General features: G+C 47.0%; 1 protein-coding gene across 6 annotated transcripts in view; it reads left to right on the forward strand.

Moving 5' to 3' along the window:
• Window positions 1-20,270, forward strand: part of lamb4 (laminin, beta 4) — a 155,859-nt gene that overhangs the window by 97,415 nt on the left and 38,174 nt on the right. For all 6 annotated transcript variants that reach the window (XR_005944939.1, XM_041203600.1, XM_041203599.1 and 3 more), the window contains 4 exons: window positions 6,669-6,893; window positions 8,876-9,093; window positions 9,363-9,459; window positions 13,668-14,037. Coding sequence is in view for 5 of the 6 variants with exons in the window: in XM_041203600.1 (XP_041059534.1) it covers window positions 6,669-6,893; window positions 8,876-9,093; window positions 9,363-9,459; window positions 13,668-14,037 (910 nt within the window). In the remaining variant the exon portion in view is untranslated. The remainder of the gene's footprint in view (window positions 1-6,668; window positions 6,894-8,875; window positions 9,094-9,362; window positions 9,460-13,667; window positions 14,038-20,270) is intronic.

Here is a 20,270-nt window from a genome sequence, read left to right on the forward strand (position 1 = left end):
CAGATCTGATGTCTTGACAAAGTCTTTCAGCATTTAAGAAAATCTGGATACTACATTAGTTATGCCCAGCAAGTCTATGTTCTGTAGTTTAAAAAGAAATAGTAATAACACACAAAGTGAAAGTGAACTTTAACACCTCTCTCTGCCTTCCACTTGACAGATATTTACATTGGTGTGAATATGTGTTAAGAAGGGAGCAAGGAAGTGGTCTATTGTGGCTTATCATTACAATGAAATATAGAGATTTGCTGTAACTATGTTGACAAAATAAGCTGCACTTAGTTACTGGGGTAATGTCTTCAAAACTATTGTGCGGAAGTTTCCCAGAATTGCACTAAGTGCAGTAGCGAGCGGATAAAATGGAGTAATACCTGCTGACGAAAATGACGGGTTTTCACGCCGTGTCTTCCTGAGCCCGCCTCATTATTTATTCACTCCCACGAAACACACCATTTCCATGGCGGTGGGGCTCTCATTCGCCCACTCGCCATCACCCCGCTGTTGCATCATGCCAGCCGCCATCTTTAAAAGGCAGCCGCCAGCAAAGCGCTCATCGCCACCAGCTCACCACCGCTGCCTGGGAGACATGGCCAGCAAAGGTAAAAAGACTGCAGCCCCCACTTCAACGACAAGCCCCTCAAGCAGCTTCTGGATGCTGTGGAGGCCCGCCGGGGTGTGCTTTAACCCCTCTCTGGCCGCAGGATGGGAGCAATATCACCAACCCGGCTTGGGAGGCTGTGGCAGTGGTGGTCAGCGCCAACGCCCTTCAGAAGAGGACAGCCACCCAGTGCCACAAAAGGATGAATGATCTCTGCTCTGCCAGGGTAAGTTACTCTTCTCATCACTCCCAACTCTCACACTCGCAAACCCATCACACACCCACAGGGCCCTCGCTCACTGCCAGTGCAAGGGACATCACCATTCACTCTTTCATACACACCATCATTGTCCTGATCCTGTCCATGGGACCCTCACCACCCACGCAGGCCAGGCATATTTGTCATCTGGCCCGGCAGGCATCCTGATACACTCTCCCCATCTCTATCCATGCAGGACAAATTGGCTCACAACAGGAGGGAAAGATCACAGACAGGTGAAGGGATGCCAGAATTCAAAGCTCTCACAGAATTTGAAAACAGGGCCACCCAGGTGGCTGGCGACGACCGGGACTGGTCCTATGCCGATGGTGAGCTCGGCGCTGCTCTACCAAGTGAGGATCCACTAATTATCTCTCCTTGCTTTCGCAGGCACATCTGGGAAGCAGCAAACAGAGTCCATGACCCAGAGCCCCCAAGCAAGCTCCAAAGAAACCTCCAAAGAGGAATCTGAAGGCACCCTCCCAGAAATCCCACCACAGTGCTCACCCACACCCTCCACCAGCGCAGCAAGACACACCTAGGGACCACAATCTGGTGAGCACATCGCACTTTCTGATCCACAGCAGGTGGAGGCAGGGACTTCCCAGGTCCCTGGCATTTGGAGAACTGCTGGAAGCCAGAACATTGTTGAGCCTCTGGACTCGGTCATGGCACAGTTGCTGGAACTGCAAATGCAAGCTCGGGGACATCAGGAAGGGATGTCAGCTGCACTCCTCAGATTGCAGGGCATGATGGAGGACTCCGTCTGTCTTCAGGCTGAGGTGATAGCACCAGCACTGCAAAGTACCGAGGTCAACACTGGCAGGATAGCGGCTGCCATGGGGACCTTGATCCAGGATGTCACTCCTGCATTGCTGCATGGACTTAACTCCAGTGTTGACACCATAGCCAGCCTCCAGTGTGTACATGAGAGGGGTGCCAGGCAGCTTAATCTCACTCCAGTTACCCCTCCCGCTTACGGAGTCGGCCAGGGGCATCCACAGGGAGGAGGATCAGCAGGAGCACGCTCCGGGGCCATCCACCCAGGTGACTCTGAGAGTGATCAGCTCATCTGATTCCCCTCTTCCTGTGACCTCCGCAGATCCAGCTTCATAGGCCGAGGAGAGTGCTACTGCCACACAGCAGGACCCCGAAAGCAGGCCGGGGCTCTCCAAGTCTCGGCCCTCCAGAGAACACCCGCCAAAGTCATCACAGACAGAGTGTCACAGTCAGCAAGCTGCCTCCACCTCTGCTGTGGATGTCTGGGGAGCACCAAGATGTAACAGCAGGGTTAGGAAAGTTAAGGACAGTTAGTTGCGCAGCCTGGGCATGGGTGTTAATCACTTGTACAGAATGTTCACTATTGTCAATAAACTCCCAAAAATGTCTCCCTGCCTGTGGCTCCTTGTTCTGATGGGCAGTATTCTTGTCTGTGATGTGAAACCTTTATGCACAAGATAAAAGGCAGGTGTCTCAATCCAGGGCCTCTTGCCTGTGCTCTGTTCGGCCTTCAGACCACAGTGATGGTCCAGCCTCACAATCCCTGGAAACATTACTTATGCCTGCACCTCAGCAGTGCTGGTCATTGCTGTCAGAATATAGTGAGCAGGCGCCACAGAGTTCTCTCATTCTTTCTGTGTGCTCTCAGCACCTATAAGGTGGGGCTGGCCCCCAACACACTAGTATCTGCGACCAGAGATGCTGTGCACCAGCTCCTGAAGGGCTTAGGTGCTGAAGGCGGACACAGCATCAGATGCATCTAAAGTTTCCTGGCTACGTCTCTGAGATGGCCCTGATCATGGAGTGCAAGCGAGCTGCCCTCAGCCAGACAGGAGTCAGACATTCTCAGAGGCCAAGTGAAGATCTATGGAGTGTCCTCACTGCATGTGGTCATCATCCTCTTGCGATCAAGTGACTAGTAGGGCCTCCACTGCATCTCCATGACAGGAGCATTCTCTGAGGGTATTGGCACTGAGGTAAGCCAGACTGGAGTCAAAACATTCACAACTGTGATGTGAGGATCTATGGGGACACCTCACTGCATGTTGTCATCATCCTCCACAAACCTGGCAGCTATGAAGGCTTCCCAAGTGCGCCTACCTCGTCTAGCCAGTGCAAGATCCTCATCTCCTTTGTTGTCACCATCGAGGACCCCCTCACCCTCATCCCCGTCAGCATCCTCTTCATCGGAGGAGACATACAGCTCCTCCTCAGCTAGCTCCTCACCCCGTTGCAGCTCCAGTTTGTAAAGGGCACAGCAGATACATGACACCCTCTGCAGACTGTGTTGCAGGGATCCACCAAACCAGTCCAGGCACTGGAACTGCATCTTCAGCATCCTGATGGTCTGCTCCACCAAGTTGCAGCTGCTGTATAAGCCTCACTATAGCGTCGCTCTGCTGCAGTCTGAGACCACCGCACGCATGTCATCAGCCACGGCCTCTGCGAGTACCCCTTGTCCCCAAGGAGCCAACCCTGCAGCCTCTGTGGACCATGGAAGGCTACAGGGATCTACGAACGACTCAAGATGTAGGAGCTGTGCACACTCCCTGGAAGCAGTGCACATACCTGCAGGATGCATTTCTGGTGGTTGCATACCAGCTGCACATTCATTGAGTGGAAGCCCTTACAGTTGATGTAGCCCACCGTTTGTAGTGATGGAGACCTGAGCACCGCATGAGGGCAATCAATCACACCCTGCACCTGTAGGAATCCCGAGATCAGGGTGAATCCAATGGCCCTTGCATCCTGGCTGTCCATGTCCCGGGCGAAATGCACAAAGTTGTGTGCCGTGGAGAAGATGGCATCCATGACCTCATGGATGCATTTTGTGGTTGGCGGATTGTGAAATCCCACAGGGGTCACTTGTGGAGCCCTGAAAGGACCCAGTGGCATAGAAATTGAGCCACTGGCAGTGGATGCCCTCCATGTCCCCTTAGCACCATGTCCTGCAGTAAGTGGCAGATGTGAGCCACCAGGTCCCTAGGCATGTGCAGGCCTCATTGACACTGGTTCTCAGTCATCTATAGACTCAGGATGTCACTAGGCACCGACCAGCCACGGCTCGCTGTCACTCCTGGACAGCATGTGCAGGAGCCCCTACTGCCCCTTCTTCTTGAGGTTGCTGCTCCTGCTTTTGCGTGGCCAGTTGCCTCAGTTGCTCTCTCCTCCATCTTCTATGGTCTCTGTAGACCATCAGGCATACAGCTAAGTCACCAGGATCCATGATCCTGACGTGGTGCTCCTCCAGCATGAAAGAGAGAAAGACATGGTTATCATGGCTGTACTTAGCACCTTTTCTGGCCCTGTGTGACCACCACTTAACGCTGAGATTGCAAGGGGCTGTGAGCACCTCCAGCAGTGGGGGAGTTGGTGGGGAGGGCTGCAATTCTTGCATGGGTGGGCAGGCTAGGAGTCCGACCCCAATCATATAACTGTGGCTGTGCCTGATCTGTCTTACTTGCAGAGCCATGGTCAGTTTATAGGTGTCCCTAATGCATGGACACTCCCCTCACTTACCCTGGCCCCCCACCTCGTTTGCCTGTGCGCGGGATGCAACACCAGGACAGCGCTTGACACCCCACCCCACCACCCCCCCCCACCCCCCCCCCCCCCCCCCCCCAACCCCCTCAGCAGTCACCTGCAGGGCCGGGCATCAGTTTCCTCCACCTCCCAGCGCCCCTGAGGTATGTAAATAATGGACAACCTGTGGTGAACACTGCTGCTCGCTCATCTCCGTTCCCTCAAAGTGAAGGCCACCAAGTGCACCTTGCCTGCGTGCTGTTGTGAAACACGTTGGTGTGCTTTCCCGCCAATGACTTGGATGGACAGTACGGCAGGGTTCCAAGAGCCTGGCGGGGTTGCCTTTTTCTTACATGCTAATGTATTACAATTAGCTCCCCGCCAATGGGTGGCTGGAAAAGCGGCCTGCCATTGGCAGGCTGAACAGAAGATCATGACATGCCTTCACATCGTCGTGAAGTGGGTCCTGCCATATTTTCTGTGCACGCCACCTATCACGCCCGCCAGCAGCGGGCTCGGAAAATTCCGCCCATTATCTTCAGTCCACAGCACAAACACCATTCCCTAGCCACCAATTCCCATCTCTCCCTGGCAACTGTCTAAGGCTGGACCAGACTTTTTGCAATCTTGGCATCCTATTTGACTCCAGAGATGAGCTCTGACCACATACCTGTGCTATTATTAAGACTGTCTATTTCCAACCTTATAACTCTGTTATCATTCGACTCTGCTCCATCTCAGCTCACCTGTTGCTGAAACCCTCATTCTTCTGTTTTCACCTCTAGACTTGACTATTTCAATGCAACCTTGCTGGGCTCCAATATTCTACTCTCCAGAAACTTGAAATCATCCAAATAATGTCTCGATTTTAAAATTCTCAACCATGTTATCAAATTCCTCCATAGCCTCAACCCGTTCTTATCTCTATAATTTTTCCCAGCCCAACAATTGATGTCCCCTCTAAATTGCTGTCCAGTATAGGCTGCGCACAAGTTGGCCTCTTGAGTTGCCCCAAAAAACAAATTAGATGGTATATTGCCTATAAACGCTCTTTGAGATATCTGTGCTCCTCAAATCCTGGCCTTTTGAACATCACCAATTTTAATCAACCAGTCATTTACATCCATAGCTTAAGTTGTTAAGGCCCTAAACTTTGGAACTTCATCTGTAAACCTCTCTGTCTCTCATTCCTCCTTTAAGATGCTCCTTAAAACCTACTTCTCTGAAGCTTTTGGTCATTGGCTCTATTATCTCCTAAAGTGGCTCAGTACCAAATTGTTTGATAATGCTCCTGTGAAAAGCTTTAAAACATTTTACAATGTGAAAGGTGATATCTAAATATGAGTTGTCTGTTTCTGTTGTATGACCATAAGACATAGGTGCAGAATTAGGCCATTCGGCCCATCGAGTCTGCTCCAATCATGACTGATAAGTTTCTCAACCCGATTCTCCCGCCTTCTCCCTGTAACCTTTGATCCCCTTACCAATCAAGAACCTATCTATCTCGGTCTTAAATACATTCAATGACCTGGCCTCCACAGCTTTCTGTGGCAATGATTTCCATAGGTTCACCACTCTCTGGCTAAAGAAGTTTCTCCTCATCTCTGTTCTAAAAGGTCTTCCCTTTACTCTGAGTCTGTGCCCTCGGGTCCTAGTCTTTCCTACTAATGGAAACATCTTCCACACATCCACTCTATCCAGGCCTTTCAGTATTCTGTAAGTTTCAATCAGATCCCCCCTTCATCCTTCTAAACTCCATCGAGTATATTCAAATCTAAAAATCCCCTCCTTGCTGCTGCAGCCTTGCCCTTTGCTATTTGAGTTTGCTGTAATTGTTACAGCTGAGAAACTAAGATCCATATATTGTTTAAAATTATGGTTAAGATGATGTTCAATTTTTACTATTTATGAAATGAAAGAGAATGGGGTAAATTCAAACAACTCAAGTGTGGTCAGACAGTTGGCACTACAGTTACAATCCCACTTCCAACCAACCATGGGTCCCCACAGTGACTCCAGGATCCCCAGGATCAGAAGGCGTCATGGATGGAGGTGTTTGGGAGGTGTGGTTTGGGGGGCAAGTGAGGAAACTATGATCAAATAGCCAATTTATTATTTTTCACAGGTCTATAAAGGTTGTTGAATTTTTATTTCTTGAAGCAATGTATTTAGTCTGTAATTCACTTCACATCTCGGTATATCACCATGGTGACATGTCTCTATATTCCATTAGATTGGTTCCAATGTAGAACTGCATTTGTATTAAAATTGTTGTGTCTTTCTGTCCAGGAATTCACTGTGAGAGATGTTCCCCTGGATTCTACGGCATTCGGACAGGGATTGGAGATCGCTGTTTGCCTTGTAGCTGTAATAATAACATAGACAGGAGAGATCCAGGGTCTTGTGACCAGCAGACAGGAGAGTGTTTGAAATGCCTGTATAACACCTATGGATCGAACTGCCAGTTCTGCAAGCCAGGATACCATGGATCTGCTGTGAACAAGGATTGCAGAAGTAAGATTCTGAAGAGGTTAATCAGTTTAACTAGGTTATAGATGTGCTCAAGTTATAGCTCAATACATCCTAAAGGCAGCTTCAGAGTAGAATTTCACTGGTATATTTGCAACCTATGCTTTGGAGTGGAAGTTGACTGTGTAACTAGCAACAAGGAATTACTGTAGGCTGACAGCACACACACACTGAAAATATATATATTCTAATATGCAGAAATTTAGTATTTCTAGGTTAGAAGCAGGGTTGAAATTAGTTTTGTCAATGTTATCCTGCTAAGGTATCTAGTGATAAAACTGTTAAGCTGCCACAAGTCTTGTCCAAATTACGTGTTCAGTTCTTGTGCTACTCTTGCCCTGAATCTCAAGCCAACTGCAATATTCATCTGGTAAAACATGATCTCTGTCACTAAGTCATGTAACACAGCAAAATATGAGAGAATCTTCCTCACTGTAATGAATTACATAGTAGCCAGTGCAATTGTCAACATTTGAAATTTAATTATCCCATTTTTTGTTTTGGTAGCACTGTCCTGCTAGGCTGCTAAGAAACTTTAACCTTGGTTTTGCAGTTAAATGCTATAGACCTTAAAGTTGATGGTTTTAATGAGGTAGCATATTATATAGGACATCCATGAAAAGGAATAATCCCAATCTATTTTCTTTGGTGTGTACACTAAATAAGACCAACACTTTATTTTCATTTCAAAAACAAAAATACCTGGAAAAACTCAGCAGGTCTGACAGCATCTGCAGAGAGGAATACAATTAAAGTTTTGAGCCCGTATAACTCTTCACCAGATGCTGTCAGACCTGCTGAGTTTTTCAGGTATTTTTGTTTTTGTTTCGGATTTCCAGCATCCGCAGTTTTTTGCTTTTATCTTCATTTTCACTTGTTCCATTATAGATAATGGTTGCATTGATAAGTTTAAAAATGTCTTCTTGCATAAGAATGAGAAAAAAGTTATCAAAGGCCTAAATTTTTTTATTTGTTCATTTGATGTGAGTGTCACTGGCCAAGCCAGCATTTATTGCTCATCCCTAATTATCTTTGAGAAGGTGATAGTGAGGGTTGGCATCAGGTAATAATCAGCATGTTGCTTGACTAGTTTCTGGGAGAACTTTCCCAATTCTGGCACAAGCACTAATGTTACTGAGAAAGACTTGGCAGGATCGACAAGGCAGAGTTTGCCATTGGCAATCCTGCTGCCTAGGTCAATGCTGAGTGGTCCGTCCAGTTGTAGCAGTCTGACATAACTGAGCGGCTTGCTAGGCCATTTCAGAGGGCAGGTAAGAGTCAACCACCTTGCTACGTTTGGAGACACATGTCAGTCAGACAGGGTAAGGATGGTAGATTTCTTCCCTGGTGGGAATTAATGAAGCAGATGTGTTTTTAAACAATTTGGTAGTTTCATGATCATCAGTAATGAGATTAGCTTTTTAATTCCAAATTTATTAATTAATTGAATTTAAATTCCCCATCTGCCATGATGGAGTTTGAACTCATATTCAGAGCATTCCTCTGGGCCTCTGGATAAACTAGGAACATTACCGCTATGCTACCCTTCCTGAATCACATGGTGCATTACTAACACTGGCTAGTATATAGTTAAGCCTATAAATCAGCTATAAACACTTATTATGTGTAGCATTTTGCAATTAGCTATATTAACAGTGGTATTAACCCATTTGAAATAAATAGGTTACTACTCTAAAACAAAAACAGAATTACCTGGAAAAACTCAGCAGGTCTGGCAGCATCGGCGGAGAAGAAAAGAGTTGACGTTTCGAGTCCTCATGACCCTTCGACAGAACTTGCGTTCGAGTCTACTCTATCTGGCCGCATAATAGCAGTGACTATACAACAAAAATAATTCATGGGATGAAAAGCACTTAGTGACATCCAAAAAATGTGAAAGCCACTATAGCTAAACGCAAGTTCTTTACTTACATGCTAATCTACCCTGCTGTTAAATTATGTTTCAGAATGTTCTTGCAATGGCATTGGAGTTGACGCAGGACATTGTCTTCCTGATGCCGTATGTTTGTGTGATCAAGCAACTGGTCAGTGTCCATGTTTACTAAATGTGGTTGGGAGCAACTGCAACAAATGTGCTCCGGGCTTCTGGAACCTGCTCAGTGGAAGAGGATGTGAACCTTGCTATTGTGACCCTCGGAACTCCGCTAGCACGCAATGTGACGAGGCAAGAAGGAAATTAGCATGTTTAATCAAAGATATAGCAATGCTGCATGTAAAAATACTAATATTGAACAAGTCATAGATTGAGAGCCATTTCTGAGCACCAGTAAAGTGTTGGGCATTGCTTCTCAGTCCAGGAGAGGGAACCATTGTTCTGTCACTTAAAAATGACACTGCATTGAATCTAGTATCACCACACCAGCTAATAACACTCATTTAACTGTCAATTTAAGAATCTGTGTTTTACATTTGATTTTAATTATATATTTTCAGTTTACTGGACAATGTCAGTGCAAGGACAGCTATGGTGGAAAAACATGTTCCGAATGTCAGGATAATTATTATGGAGATCCAAGGGGGCAGTGCAACTGTGAGTATCTATTTCTCTGACAGCACTTATACACAGGTAATTTAAATGGTTTAGAGAGATTCCAAAGATTTAGGACATTTTTGGAACCAAGAAAACAAAAAGAAAATTGTACTTTGTTATGAGGTAATAACTAAGAGCTCGTAGAATTTTTTTTTTAGCAGAACCTATATCAGTGCATGTGTTGCCACTAATTTCCCAAGCTTTATTTGTCTGTCAGGTTGGGTCAGGTAACTAACACTTAAGGAGCAGAATACCAATTTGTCGCAACCAGCAACCCAAATTGAGTATGCTCTACATATTCCCACAGCTGCATTAAAGAGAGTGTCACCATCATAACCTCCTTTGAAAAATACAAAGTATTATTATAACTAACTTTAAATTTTTCATTCATATCTAAACAGTTGTGTCTTGCTCTTTGGGTACTTTACTTTACCAAAATAAAGTGACTGTTGTTAGTAGCAGAGAAACTGGGCTGTTGAGATCTACCATCTCCAGACATAAAATGGCATGATCAGTGTAACAATCTAGATTGGGGATTTACTATCTAGAGGAATAGGAGGATGCTGTAGAAAGCAAGCATCAGCTGTGCAGTAAACCATCCTTGCCCTACACATGAATGATTCAATCAAATGCAGAATCTTCACAATATGCTGCCCACTGAAGCCTCCAGCAACAAAATCCCCATAGGCCCTCGGTGAAAGTCCACAGTCAGCCAGTCAACAAGTACACTTCAACAAAAACAGAAACAGAAATACCTGGAAAAACTCAGCAGGTCTGGCAGCATCAGCGGAGAAGAATATAGTTGACGTTTCGAGTCCTCATGACCCTTCAACAGAACTAAGTAAAATTAGGAAAGGGGTGAAATATAAGCTGGTTTAAGGGGGGTGTGGGGGGGGGTGGGGATGTTGTTGGGACAAGCAGCCAGTGATAGGAGGAGATAACCAAAAGTTGTCACAGACAAAAGAACAAAGAGGCGTTGAAGGTGGTGATATTATCTAAAGGAATGTGCTAATTAAGAGTGTAAGACAGGACAGATAAGGTATAGATAGCTCTAGTGGGGGTGGGGGAATACTAAAAGGTAGAAATAAACAATGGTGGAAATACATTTAAAATTAGTGGAAATAGGTGGGAAAATAAAAAATCTATATAAGTTATTGGAAAAAACAAAAAGGAGGGGAAGAAATGGGAAGGGAGTGGGGATGGAGGAGAGAATTCAAGATCTAAAATTGTTGAACTCAATATTCAGTCTGGAAGTCTGTAAAGTGCCTAGTCGGAAGATGAGGTGCTGTTCCTCCAGTCTGCGTTGAGCTTCACTGGAACAATGCAGCAAGCCAAGGACAGGCATATGGGCAAGAGAGCAAGGTGGAGTATTGAAATGGCAAGTGACAGGGAGGTCTGGGTCATTCTTGCGGACAGACCAAAGTTGTTCTGCAAAGCGGTCACCCAGTCTGCATTTGGTCTCTCCAATGTAGAGGAAACCTCATTGGGAGCAACGAATGCAGTAGACTAAGTTGGAGGAAGTGCAAGTGAAATGCTGCTTCTCTTGAAAGGAGTGTTTGGGCCCTTGGACAGTGAGGAGAGAGGAAGGGAAGCGGCAGGTGTTGCATCTTCTGCGTTTGCATGGGGAGGTGCCGTGGGAAGAGGAGTAGGGGGTGATGGAGGAGTAGACCAGGGTGTCACAGAGGAAACGATCCCCTTGGAATGCTGCCAGGGGGGTGAAGGGAAGTTGTGTTTGGTAGTGGCATCATGCTGGAGTTGGCGGAAATGGTGGAGGATGATCCTTTGAATGCGGAGGCTGGTGGGGTGATAAGTGAGGACAAGGGGGACCCTATCATGTTTCTGGGAGGGAGGAGAAGGTGTGAGGGCGGATGTGCGGGAGATGGGCCGGACACGGTTGAGGGCCCTGTCAACTATTGTGAGTGGAAAACCGTGGTTAAGGAAGAAGGAAGACATGTCAGAGGAACTGTTTTTGAAAGTAGCATCATCAGAACAGATGCAACGGAGGCGAAGGAACTGAGAGAATGGGATGGAGTCCTTACAGGAAGTTGGGTGTGAGAAGCTGTAGTCGAGGTAGCTGTGGGAGTCAGTAGGCTTGTAATGGATATTGGTGGATAGTCTATTACCAGAAATTGAGACAGAGAGGTCAAGGAAGGGAAGGGAAGTGTCAGAGATGGACCATGTGAAAATGATGGAGGGGTGAAGATTGGAAGCAAAATTAATACATTTTTACAGGTCCCGAAGAGAGCCTGAAGCAGCACTGAAATAATCATTGATGTACCGGAGAAAGAGTTGTGGGAGGGGGCCGGAGTAGGACTGGAACAAGGAATGTTCCACATACATCATAAAGAGACAGACATAGCTGGGGCCCAGGCGGGTACCCATAGCCACACCTTTTATTTGGAGGAAGTGAGAGGAGTTAAAGGAGAAATTGTTCAGTGTGAGAACAAGTTCAGCCAGACGGAGGAGAGTAGTGGTGGATAGGGATTGTTCAGGCCTCTGTTCGAGGAAGAAGCAGAGAACCCTCAGACCATCCCAGTGGGGGATGGAGGTGTAGAGGGATTGGACATCCATGGTGAAGAGGAGGCGGTTGGGGCCAGGGATTTGGAAATGTTGATGTGACGTAAGGTGTCAGAGGAATCACGGATGCAGGTGGGAAGGGACTGGACAAGGGGAGAGAGATGGGAATCAAGATAGCGAGAAATGAGTTCCGTGGGGCCGGAACAGGCCAACACGATCGGTCTGCCGGGACAGTCCTGTTTGTGGATTTTGGGTAGGAGGTAGAAGCGGGCCGTCCAAGTTTGGGCGACTATCAGGTTGGAAGCTGTGGAAGGAAGATCTCCAGAGGAGATGAGATCAGTGACAGTCATGGAAACAATGGCTTGATGTTCAGTGGTGGAGTCATGATCCAGGGAGAGGTAGGAGGAAGTGTCTGCGAATTGACGCTCAGCCTCTGCGAGGTAGAGGTCAATGCGCCAGACAACAACAGCACCACCCTTGTCAGCAGGTTTGATGACAATGTTAGGGTTGAGACATTAGTCGTCTCAATTTCTCTGCTCTTCTCACCCATTCTAACCTGTCTCTCTCTGAACTTACTGCACTCCGTTCTCTCAGGTCCAACCCTGGTGGAAGAGCTAGAACCTCGAGCGACAATGGTTGCTTACAGGTTGCTTACCAGGACTTGTTTCCTTTAAGCGCACATGAGGAATTGGCAATGGGAAACCTCGTCATGTATTCTTTTCCCTGGTCATTTTGCTCATTGCTCATCAAAGTTGAAAATGGGAGGCTCTTAAGAGCAACAGAAGAGGAAAGCGCAGGACCCCAAGGCATGGAGAAATAAGCAGAGAATCCATCCCTTGGGCAGATCACAATACACAGAGTAGGAGACAAGCAAGCACTTAGCCTGAAAGTGTAGGATAGAATGTTTAGGGCATTGTTAATTTGCAAATATTATTTCACCCTACTATAATACAGTATTCACTAAATAACAACCTTCCAGAGATCTAATCACACAGCATCACTCAGAATTATATCTACACTGAAAGAAAATAATTCCTATTAAATTTATTTTTTTGAAACAAGAGATTCCATGTTTTCCTTCAAGATCCCCAGTGAAAAAGCAATATATAATTTGGAACAACAGCGGAGAAAAGCACACCATTTATGACATGACCTTGTAATTCACTCAATTTAAAGCCTGCTGGCTTCCTGACTTAATCCGCATGGTGTCACTCACTAGTACTGTTCCTTACATCACAATTCTAAACCTGCCTCTCATGGATAGAAAGTGCACTTTTTCCTTTTTTCGAACTCCTGCGTTGTAGCCTGATGAGTAACCAATGTGTAAGGGAGAATAATGGCTATAAGAGGTGAAGAACTGTGAATCTGTGTAGTTATATAAAATGGAGTACATTACCTGATCTTTTGAAGTGAAGTGAAATGCAAACTGGCCAATTTTATATAGCTGTTCATAATGATTAATTATATAGTGCCCATTAAGCAGTACTTTACTTCTCATACTCGTTTGCAATTTTAACTGCCTAAGCTAAATATATATCACTTATGAGTTTTCATCCTGTTTCCTCCAATCGAAATGGTGATTCTGCGTATCATAGTCAATGTATGATGCCATGCTATTACAAAGCATTGTTCAGAAGCATTTCACACATCAACATTTTAAAATGCTCATTCTTTCAATATTCCCCTTGCAGCCTGTAACTGCAAATTTGGAGGAACAGAAAATCCTGCGTGTAACAAGACGACAGGCACTTGTAACTGCCGTGAAGGTGTAACAGGGCAGCATTGCAACAAATGTGCCTGGGGTTACTGCAAGGAGTTTCCAAAATGCACACCGTGTCATCCTTGCTTTAAACTGCTGGATGAAGAGATCTGTGCACTCATCCCAGCAATTGAAAGCCTGTTCAACAAGACCAACTCTGTGCCTGGAGTAAAACTGGGGCCTTCCTTTGAATGGTTTAAAAAGCTAGAAAAGAAAATTGCTGCGCTTGCCAAAATTCTGAATGACTCAGTTATTTCCTCTGACGCATTTGAAAGGACAAAGGATTATTTTGTAAAGATCAGGTATGTACTCCATTTTGTATGACTACACAGGTTTTCATTGATTACAAAAACAAAAATAGCTGGAAAAACTCAGCAGGTCTGACAGCACGTGCGGAGAGGAATACAGTTAACATTTCGAGTCCATATGACTCTTCAACAGAACTAAGGAAAAATAGAGAAGAGGCAAAATATAAGCTGGTTTGGGGGGTGGTAGGAAGGTTGAGCTGGATAGAGGGCCAGTGATAGCTAGAGATTGCCAAAAGATGTCATAGACAAAAGGACAAAGGGGTGTTGACAGTGGTGATATTATCTAAGCAATGTGCTAATGGTGACATTAATGGTAGAAAGCAGGACAAGCAAGTGACAGCCCTATCTGTACCTTGCCTGTACTAGGGCTAAAACAGAATTACCTGGAAAAACTCAGCAGGTCTGGCAGCATCGGCGGAGAAGAAAAGAGTTGACGTTTCGAGTCCTCATGACCCTTCGACAGAACTTGAGTTCGAGTCCAGGAAAGAGCTGAAATATAAGCTGGTTTAAGGTGTGTGTGTGGGGGGCGGAGAGATAGAGAGACAGAGAGGTGGAGGGGGGGGTGGTGTGGTTGTAGGGACAAACAAGCAGTGATAGAAGCAGATCATCAAAAGATGTCAATGACAATAGTACAATAGAACACATAGGTGTTAAAGTTAAAGTTGGTGATATTATCTAAACGAATGTGCTAATTAAGAATGGATGGTAGGGCACTCAAGGTATAGCTCTAGTGGGGTTTTTTTTAATAATGGAAATAGATGGGAAAAGGAAAATCTTTATAATTTATTGGAAAAAAAAAAGGAAGGGGGAAACAGAAAGGGGGTGGGGATGGGGGAGGGAGCTCACGACCTAAAGTTGTTGAATTCAATATTCAGTCCGGAAGGCTGTAAAGTCCCTAGTCGGAAGATGAGGTGTTGTTCCTCCAGTTTGCGTTGGGCTTCACTGGAACAATGCAGCAAGCCAAGGACAGACATGTGGGCAAGAGAGCAGGGTGGAGTGTTAAAATGGCAAGCGACAGGGAGGTTTGGGTCATTCTTGCGGACAGACCGTAGGTGTTCTGCAAAGCGGTCGCCCAGTTTACGTTTGGTCTCTCCAATGTAGAGGAGACCACATTGGGAGCAACGAATGCAGTAGACTAAGTTGGGGGAAATGCAAGTGAAATGCTGCTTCACTTGAAAGGAGTGTTTGTGTCCTTGGACGGTGAGGAGAGAGGAAGTGAAGGGGCAGGTGTTGCATCTTTTGCGTGGGCATGGGGTTGTGCCATAGGAGGGGGTTGAGGAGTGGGGGGTGATGGAGGAGTGGACCAGGGTGTCCCGGAGGGAGCGATCCCTATGGAATGCCGATAAGGGGGGTGAAGGGAAGATGTGTTTGGTGGTGGCATCATGCTGGAGTTGGCGGAAATGGCGGAGGATGATCCTTTGAATGCGGAGGCTGGTGGGGTGATAAGTGAGGACAAGGGGGACCCTATCATGTTTCTGGGAGGGAGGAGAAGGCGTGAGGGCGGATGCGCGGGAGATGGGCCGGACACGGTTGAGGGCCCTGTCAACGACCGTGGGTGGAAAACCTCGGTTAAGGAAGAAGGAGGACATGTCAGAGGAACTGTTTTTGAATGTAGCATCATCGGAACAGATGCGACGGAGGCGAAGGAACTGAGAGAATGGGATGGAGTCCTTACAGGAAGCGGGGTGTGAGGAGCTGTAGTCGAGATAGCTGTGGGAGTCGGTGGGTTTGTAATGGATATTGGTGGACAGCCTATCACCAGAGATTGAGACAGAGAGGTCAAGGAAGGGAAGGGAAGTGTCAGAGATGGACCACGTGAAAATGATGGAGGGGTGGAGATTGGAAGCAAAATTAATAAATTTTTCCAAGTCCTGACGAGAGCATGAAGCGGCACCGAAGTAATCATCGATGTACCGGAGAAAGGGTTGTGGAAGGGGGCCGGAGTAGGACTGCAACAAGGAATGTTCCACATACCCCATAAAGAGACAGGCATAGCTGGGGCCCATGCGGGTACCCATAGCCACACCTTTTATTTGGAGGAAGTGAGAGGAGTTGAAGGAGAAATTGTTCAGCGTGAGAACAAGTTCAGCCAGACGGAGGAGAGTAGTGGTGGATGGGGATTGTTCGGGCCTCTGTTCGAGGAAGAAGCTAAGGGCCCTCAGACCATCCTGGTGGGGGATGGAGGTGTAGAGGGATTGGACGTCCATGGTGAAGAGGAAGCGGTAGGGGCCAGGGAACTGGAAATTGTTGATGTGACGTAAGGTGTCAGAGGAATCACGGATGTAGGTGGGAAGGGACTGGACAAGGGGAGAGAGAAGGGAGTCAAGATAACGAGAAATGAGTTCTGTGGGGCAGGAGCAAGCTGAGACGATCGGTCTACCAGGGCAGTTCTGTTTGTGGATTTTGGGTAGGAGATAGAAGCGGGCCGTCCGAGGTTGGGCGACTATCAGGTTGGAAGCTGTGGGAGGGAGATCCCCAGAGGAGATGAGGTCAGTGACAGTCCTGGAAACAGTGGCTTGATGTTCAGTGGTGGGGTCATGGTCCAGGGAGAGGTAGGAGGAAGTGTCTGCGAGTTGACGCTCAGCCTCCGCGAGGTAGAGGTCAGTGCGCCAGACAACAACAGCACCACCCTTGTCAGCGGGTTTGATGACAATGTCAGGGTTGGACCTGAGAGAATGGAGTGCAGTAAGTTCAGAGAAAGACAGGTTAGAATGGGTGAGAGGAGCAGAGAAATTGAGACGACTAATGTCGCGCCGACAGTTCTTAATGAAAAGATCGAGAGAAGGTAAGAATCCAGAGGGAGGGGTCCAGGTGGAGGGAGAATATTGGAGATGGGTAAAAGGATCCGTTGAACTGGGAGAGGACTCCTGCCCAAAGAAGTGAGCCCGGAGACGAAGACGGCGGAAGAAGAGTTCAGTATCATGCCGAGCCCGAAATTCATTGAGGTGAGGGCGTAAGGGTATAAAACTAAGTCCTTTGCTGAGCACTGAACGTTCAGCATCAGAGAGGGGAAGGTCAGGGGGTATAGTGAATACACGGCTGGGGTTGGGACTGGAAGAAAGGGTGGGGACGGAGGGACAGGCAGGGATGGAGGGTCCTAGATGGGTGTTGGTGTCAATGAGTTGTTGGAGCTTGCGTTCCTTAGCACTTGAGAGAAAGAGAAAAAGTTTCTTGTTGAGGCGTCGGATGAGCCGAAGGATAAAATGAAACTGGGGGCACGCGCAGCTTTGAAAAAGGGTACGGCGGTGCTGCTGGAGGGAGAGGTCAAGTGTGTTCATATGGCGGCGCATGGCACTGAGAGTGGATTTCAGAATGTGACGGGAACAGCAGTCCGAGAAACGTTTTATGTCCCGGAGATACCTGTAATCCTGGGTGGGTTCAAAACATGAGGGGTGGAATTTCAGTTGAAATCCACGTGGGGTAAGTCGGAGACGGAGACAGTCACTGAGAAAGGAGATATGGCTGTGAAAGCGGGTTTTAGTAAACACCTTGTCAAACACTAGGAGGGAAATGGAAAGCAATGAAGGTGAACAAGGCAATAGAGAGATACGGAAATCTTGTCGCAGAGAGGAACAGAACTTCTTCAAGGAGGTAGGCATTTCTTGAAGAGCAGTGGCAGTCAATTAAACACAGAGATAAAAACAAAAAAACTGCGGATGCTGGAAATCCAAAACAAAAACAGAATTACCTGGAAAAACTCAGCAGGTCTGGCAGCATCGGCGGAGAAGAAAAGAGTTGACGTTTCGAGTCCTCATGACCCTTCGACAGAACTTGAGTTCGAGTCCAGGAAAGAGCTGAAATATAAGCTGGTTTAAGGTGTGTGTGTGGGGGGGCGGAGAGATAGAGAGACAGAGAGGTGGAGGGGGGGGGAGGTGTGGTTGTAGGGACAAACAAGCAGTGATTGAAGCAGATCATCAAAAGATGTCAATGACAATAGTACGATAGAACACATAGGTGTTAAAGTTAAAGTTGGTGATATTATCTAAACGAATGTGCTAATTAAGAATGGATGGTAGGGCACTCAAGGTATAGCTCTAGTGGGTTTTTTTTTAATAATGGAAATAGATGGGAAAAGGAAAATCTTTATAATTTATTGGGAAAAAAAAAGGAAGGGGGAAACAGAAAGGGGGTGGGGATGGGGGAGGGAGCTCACGACCTAAAGTTGTAGGGCTATCTGTACCTTGCTTGTCCTGCTTTCTGCCCTTAATTAGCACACATTCCTTAGATAATATCACCACCTCCAACACCTCTTTGTCCTTTTGTCTGTGACATCTTTTGGTTATCTCCACCTATCACTGGCCCTCTATCCAGCTCTATTTGTCCCCCCCCCCCCACTTAAACAAGCTTATATTTCATCTCTTTTCTATTTTTACTTAGTTCTGTTGAAGGGTCATTCGGACTCGAAATGTCAACTGTGTTCCTCTCTGCAGGTGCTGCCAGGCCTGCTGAGTTTTTCCAGGTATTTTTGTTTTTGTTGTGACAGATAGCCCTAGTGGGGTTGGGGTGGGGTGGGGGGAAGGGATCAAAATAGGCTAAAAGGTAGAGATAAAACAATGGATGGAAATACATTTAAAAATAATGGAAATAGGTCAGAAAAGAAAAATATATATAAATTATTGGAAAGGGAGTGGGGATTGAGGAGAGAGCTCATGATCTAAAGTTGTTGAACTCAATATTCATCCCGGAAGGCTGTAAAGTGCCTAGTTGGAAGATGAGGTGCTGTTCCTCTAGTTTGCATTGAGCTTCACTGGAACATTTCAGCAGGCCAAGGATGGACATGTGGGCATGACAGCAGGGTGGTGCGTTGAAATGGCAAGCGACAGGGAGGTCTGGGACATGCCTGTGGACAGACCGAAGGTGTTCCGCAAAGCAATCGCCCAGTCTGCGTTTGGTCTCTCCAAAGTGGAGGAAACCGCATTGGGAGCAGCGAATGCAGTAAGACTAAATTGAGGGAAGTGCAAGTGAAATGCTGCTTCACTTGAAAGGAGTGTTTGGGCCCTTGGATGGTGAGGACGGGGGAAGTTGAGGATGGGGGAAGTAAAGGGGCAGGTGTTGCACCTTCTGTGGTTGCATGGGAAGGTGCCATGGGAGGGGGTTGAGGTGTAGGGGGTGATGGAGGGGTGGACAAGGGTGTCCCGGAGGGAATGGTCCCTGCGGAATGCCGCCGGTGGGGGGGCTGAAGGAAAGATGTGTTTGGTGGTGGCATCATGCTGGAGTTGGCAGAAATGGCGAAGGATGATCCTTTGAATACGGAAGCTGGTGGGGTGATAAGTGAGGACAAGGGGGACCCCATCATGGTTCTGGGAGGGAAAGGAAGGTGTGAGGGCGGATGCGCGGGAGATGGGCCAGACACCGGTTGAGGGCCCTGTCAACTAACATGGGTGGAAAACCTCCGTTAAGGAGGAAGGAAGACATGTCAGAGAAACTGTTTTTGAAAGTGGCATCCTCCCGGACACCCTAGTCCACTCCTCCATCACGCCCTACACCTCAACCCCCTCCCACGGCACCTTCCCATGCAACCGCAAAAGGTGCAACACCTGCCCCTTTACTTCCCCCCTCCTCACCATCCAAGGTCCCAAACACTCCTTTCAAGTGAAGCAGCATTTCACTTGCACTTCCCTCAATTTAGTCTACTGCATTCGTTGCTCCCAATGTGGTTTCCTCTATATTGGAGAGACCAAACACAGACAGGTGGCCGCTTTGCGGAACACCTTCGGTCTGTCCGCAAGCATGACCCAGTCCTCCCTGTCCCTTGCCATTTCAACACACCACCCTGCTCTCATGCCCATATGTCCGTCCTTGGCCTGCTGCAATGTTCCAGTGAAGCTCAACGCAAACTGGAGGAACAGCACCTCATCTTCCGACTAGGCACTTTATAGCCTTCCGGACTGACTGTTGAGTTCAACAACTTTAGATCATGAACTCTCTCCTCCATCCCCACCCCCTTTCCGATATCCCTTTTTCCAATAATTTATACATATTTTTCTTTTCCCACCTATTTCCATTATTTTTAAATATATTTCCGTCCATTGTTTTATCTCTACCTTTTAGCCTATTTCGATCCCTTCACCAACCACCAACCACCCCCCCACCCCCCACCCGCCCAACCCCACCTGCCCTAGGGCTATCTGTCCCTTGCTCGTCTTGTTTTCTACCCTTAATGTCACTAATAGCACATTTCTTAGATAATGTCACCACCGTCAACACCTCTTTGTCCTTTTATCTAT

Source organism: Carcharodon carcharias, chromosome 13, assembly GCF_017639515.1.
Source record: "Carcharodon carcharias isolate sCarCar2 chromosome 13, sCarCar2.pri, whole genome shotgun sequence".
Taxonomy (NCBI): Eukaryota; Metazoa; Chordata; class Chondrichthyes; order Lamniformes; family Lamnidae; genus Carcharodon; species Carcharodon carcharias.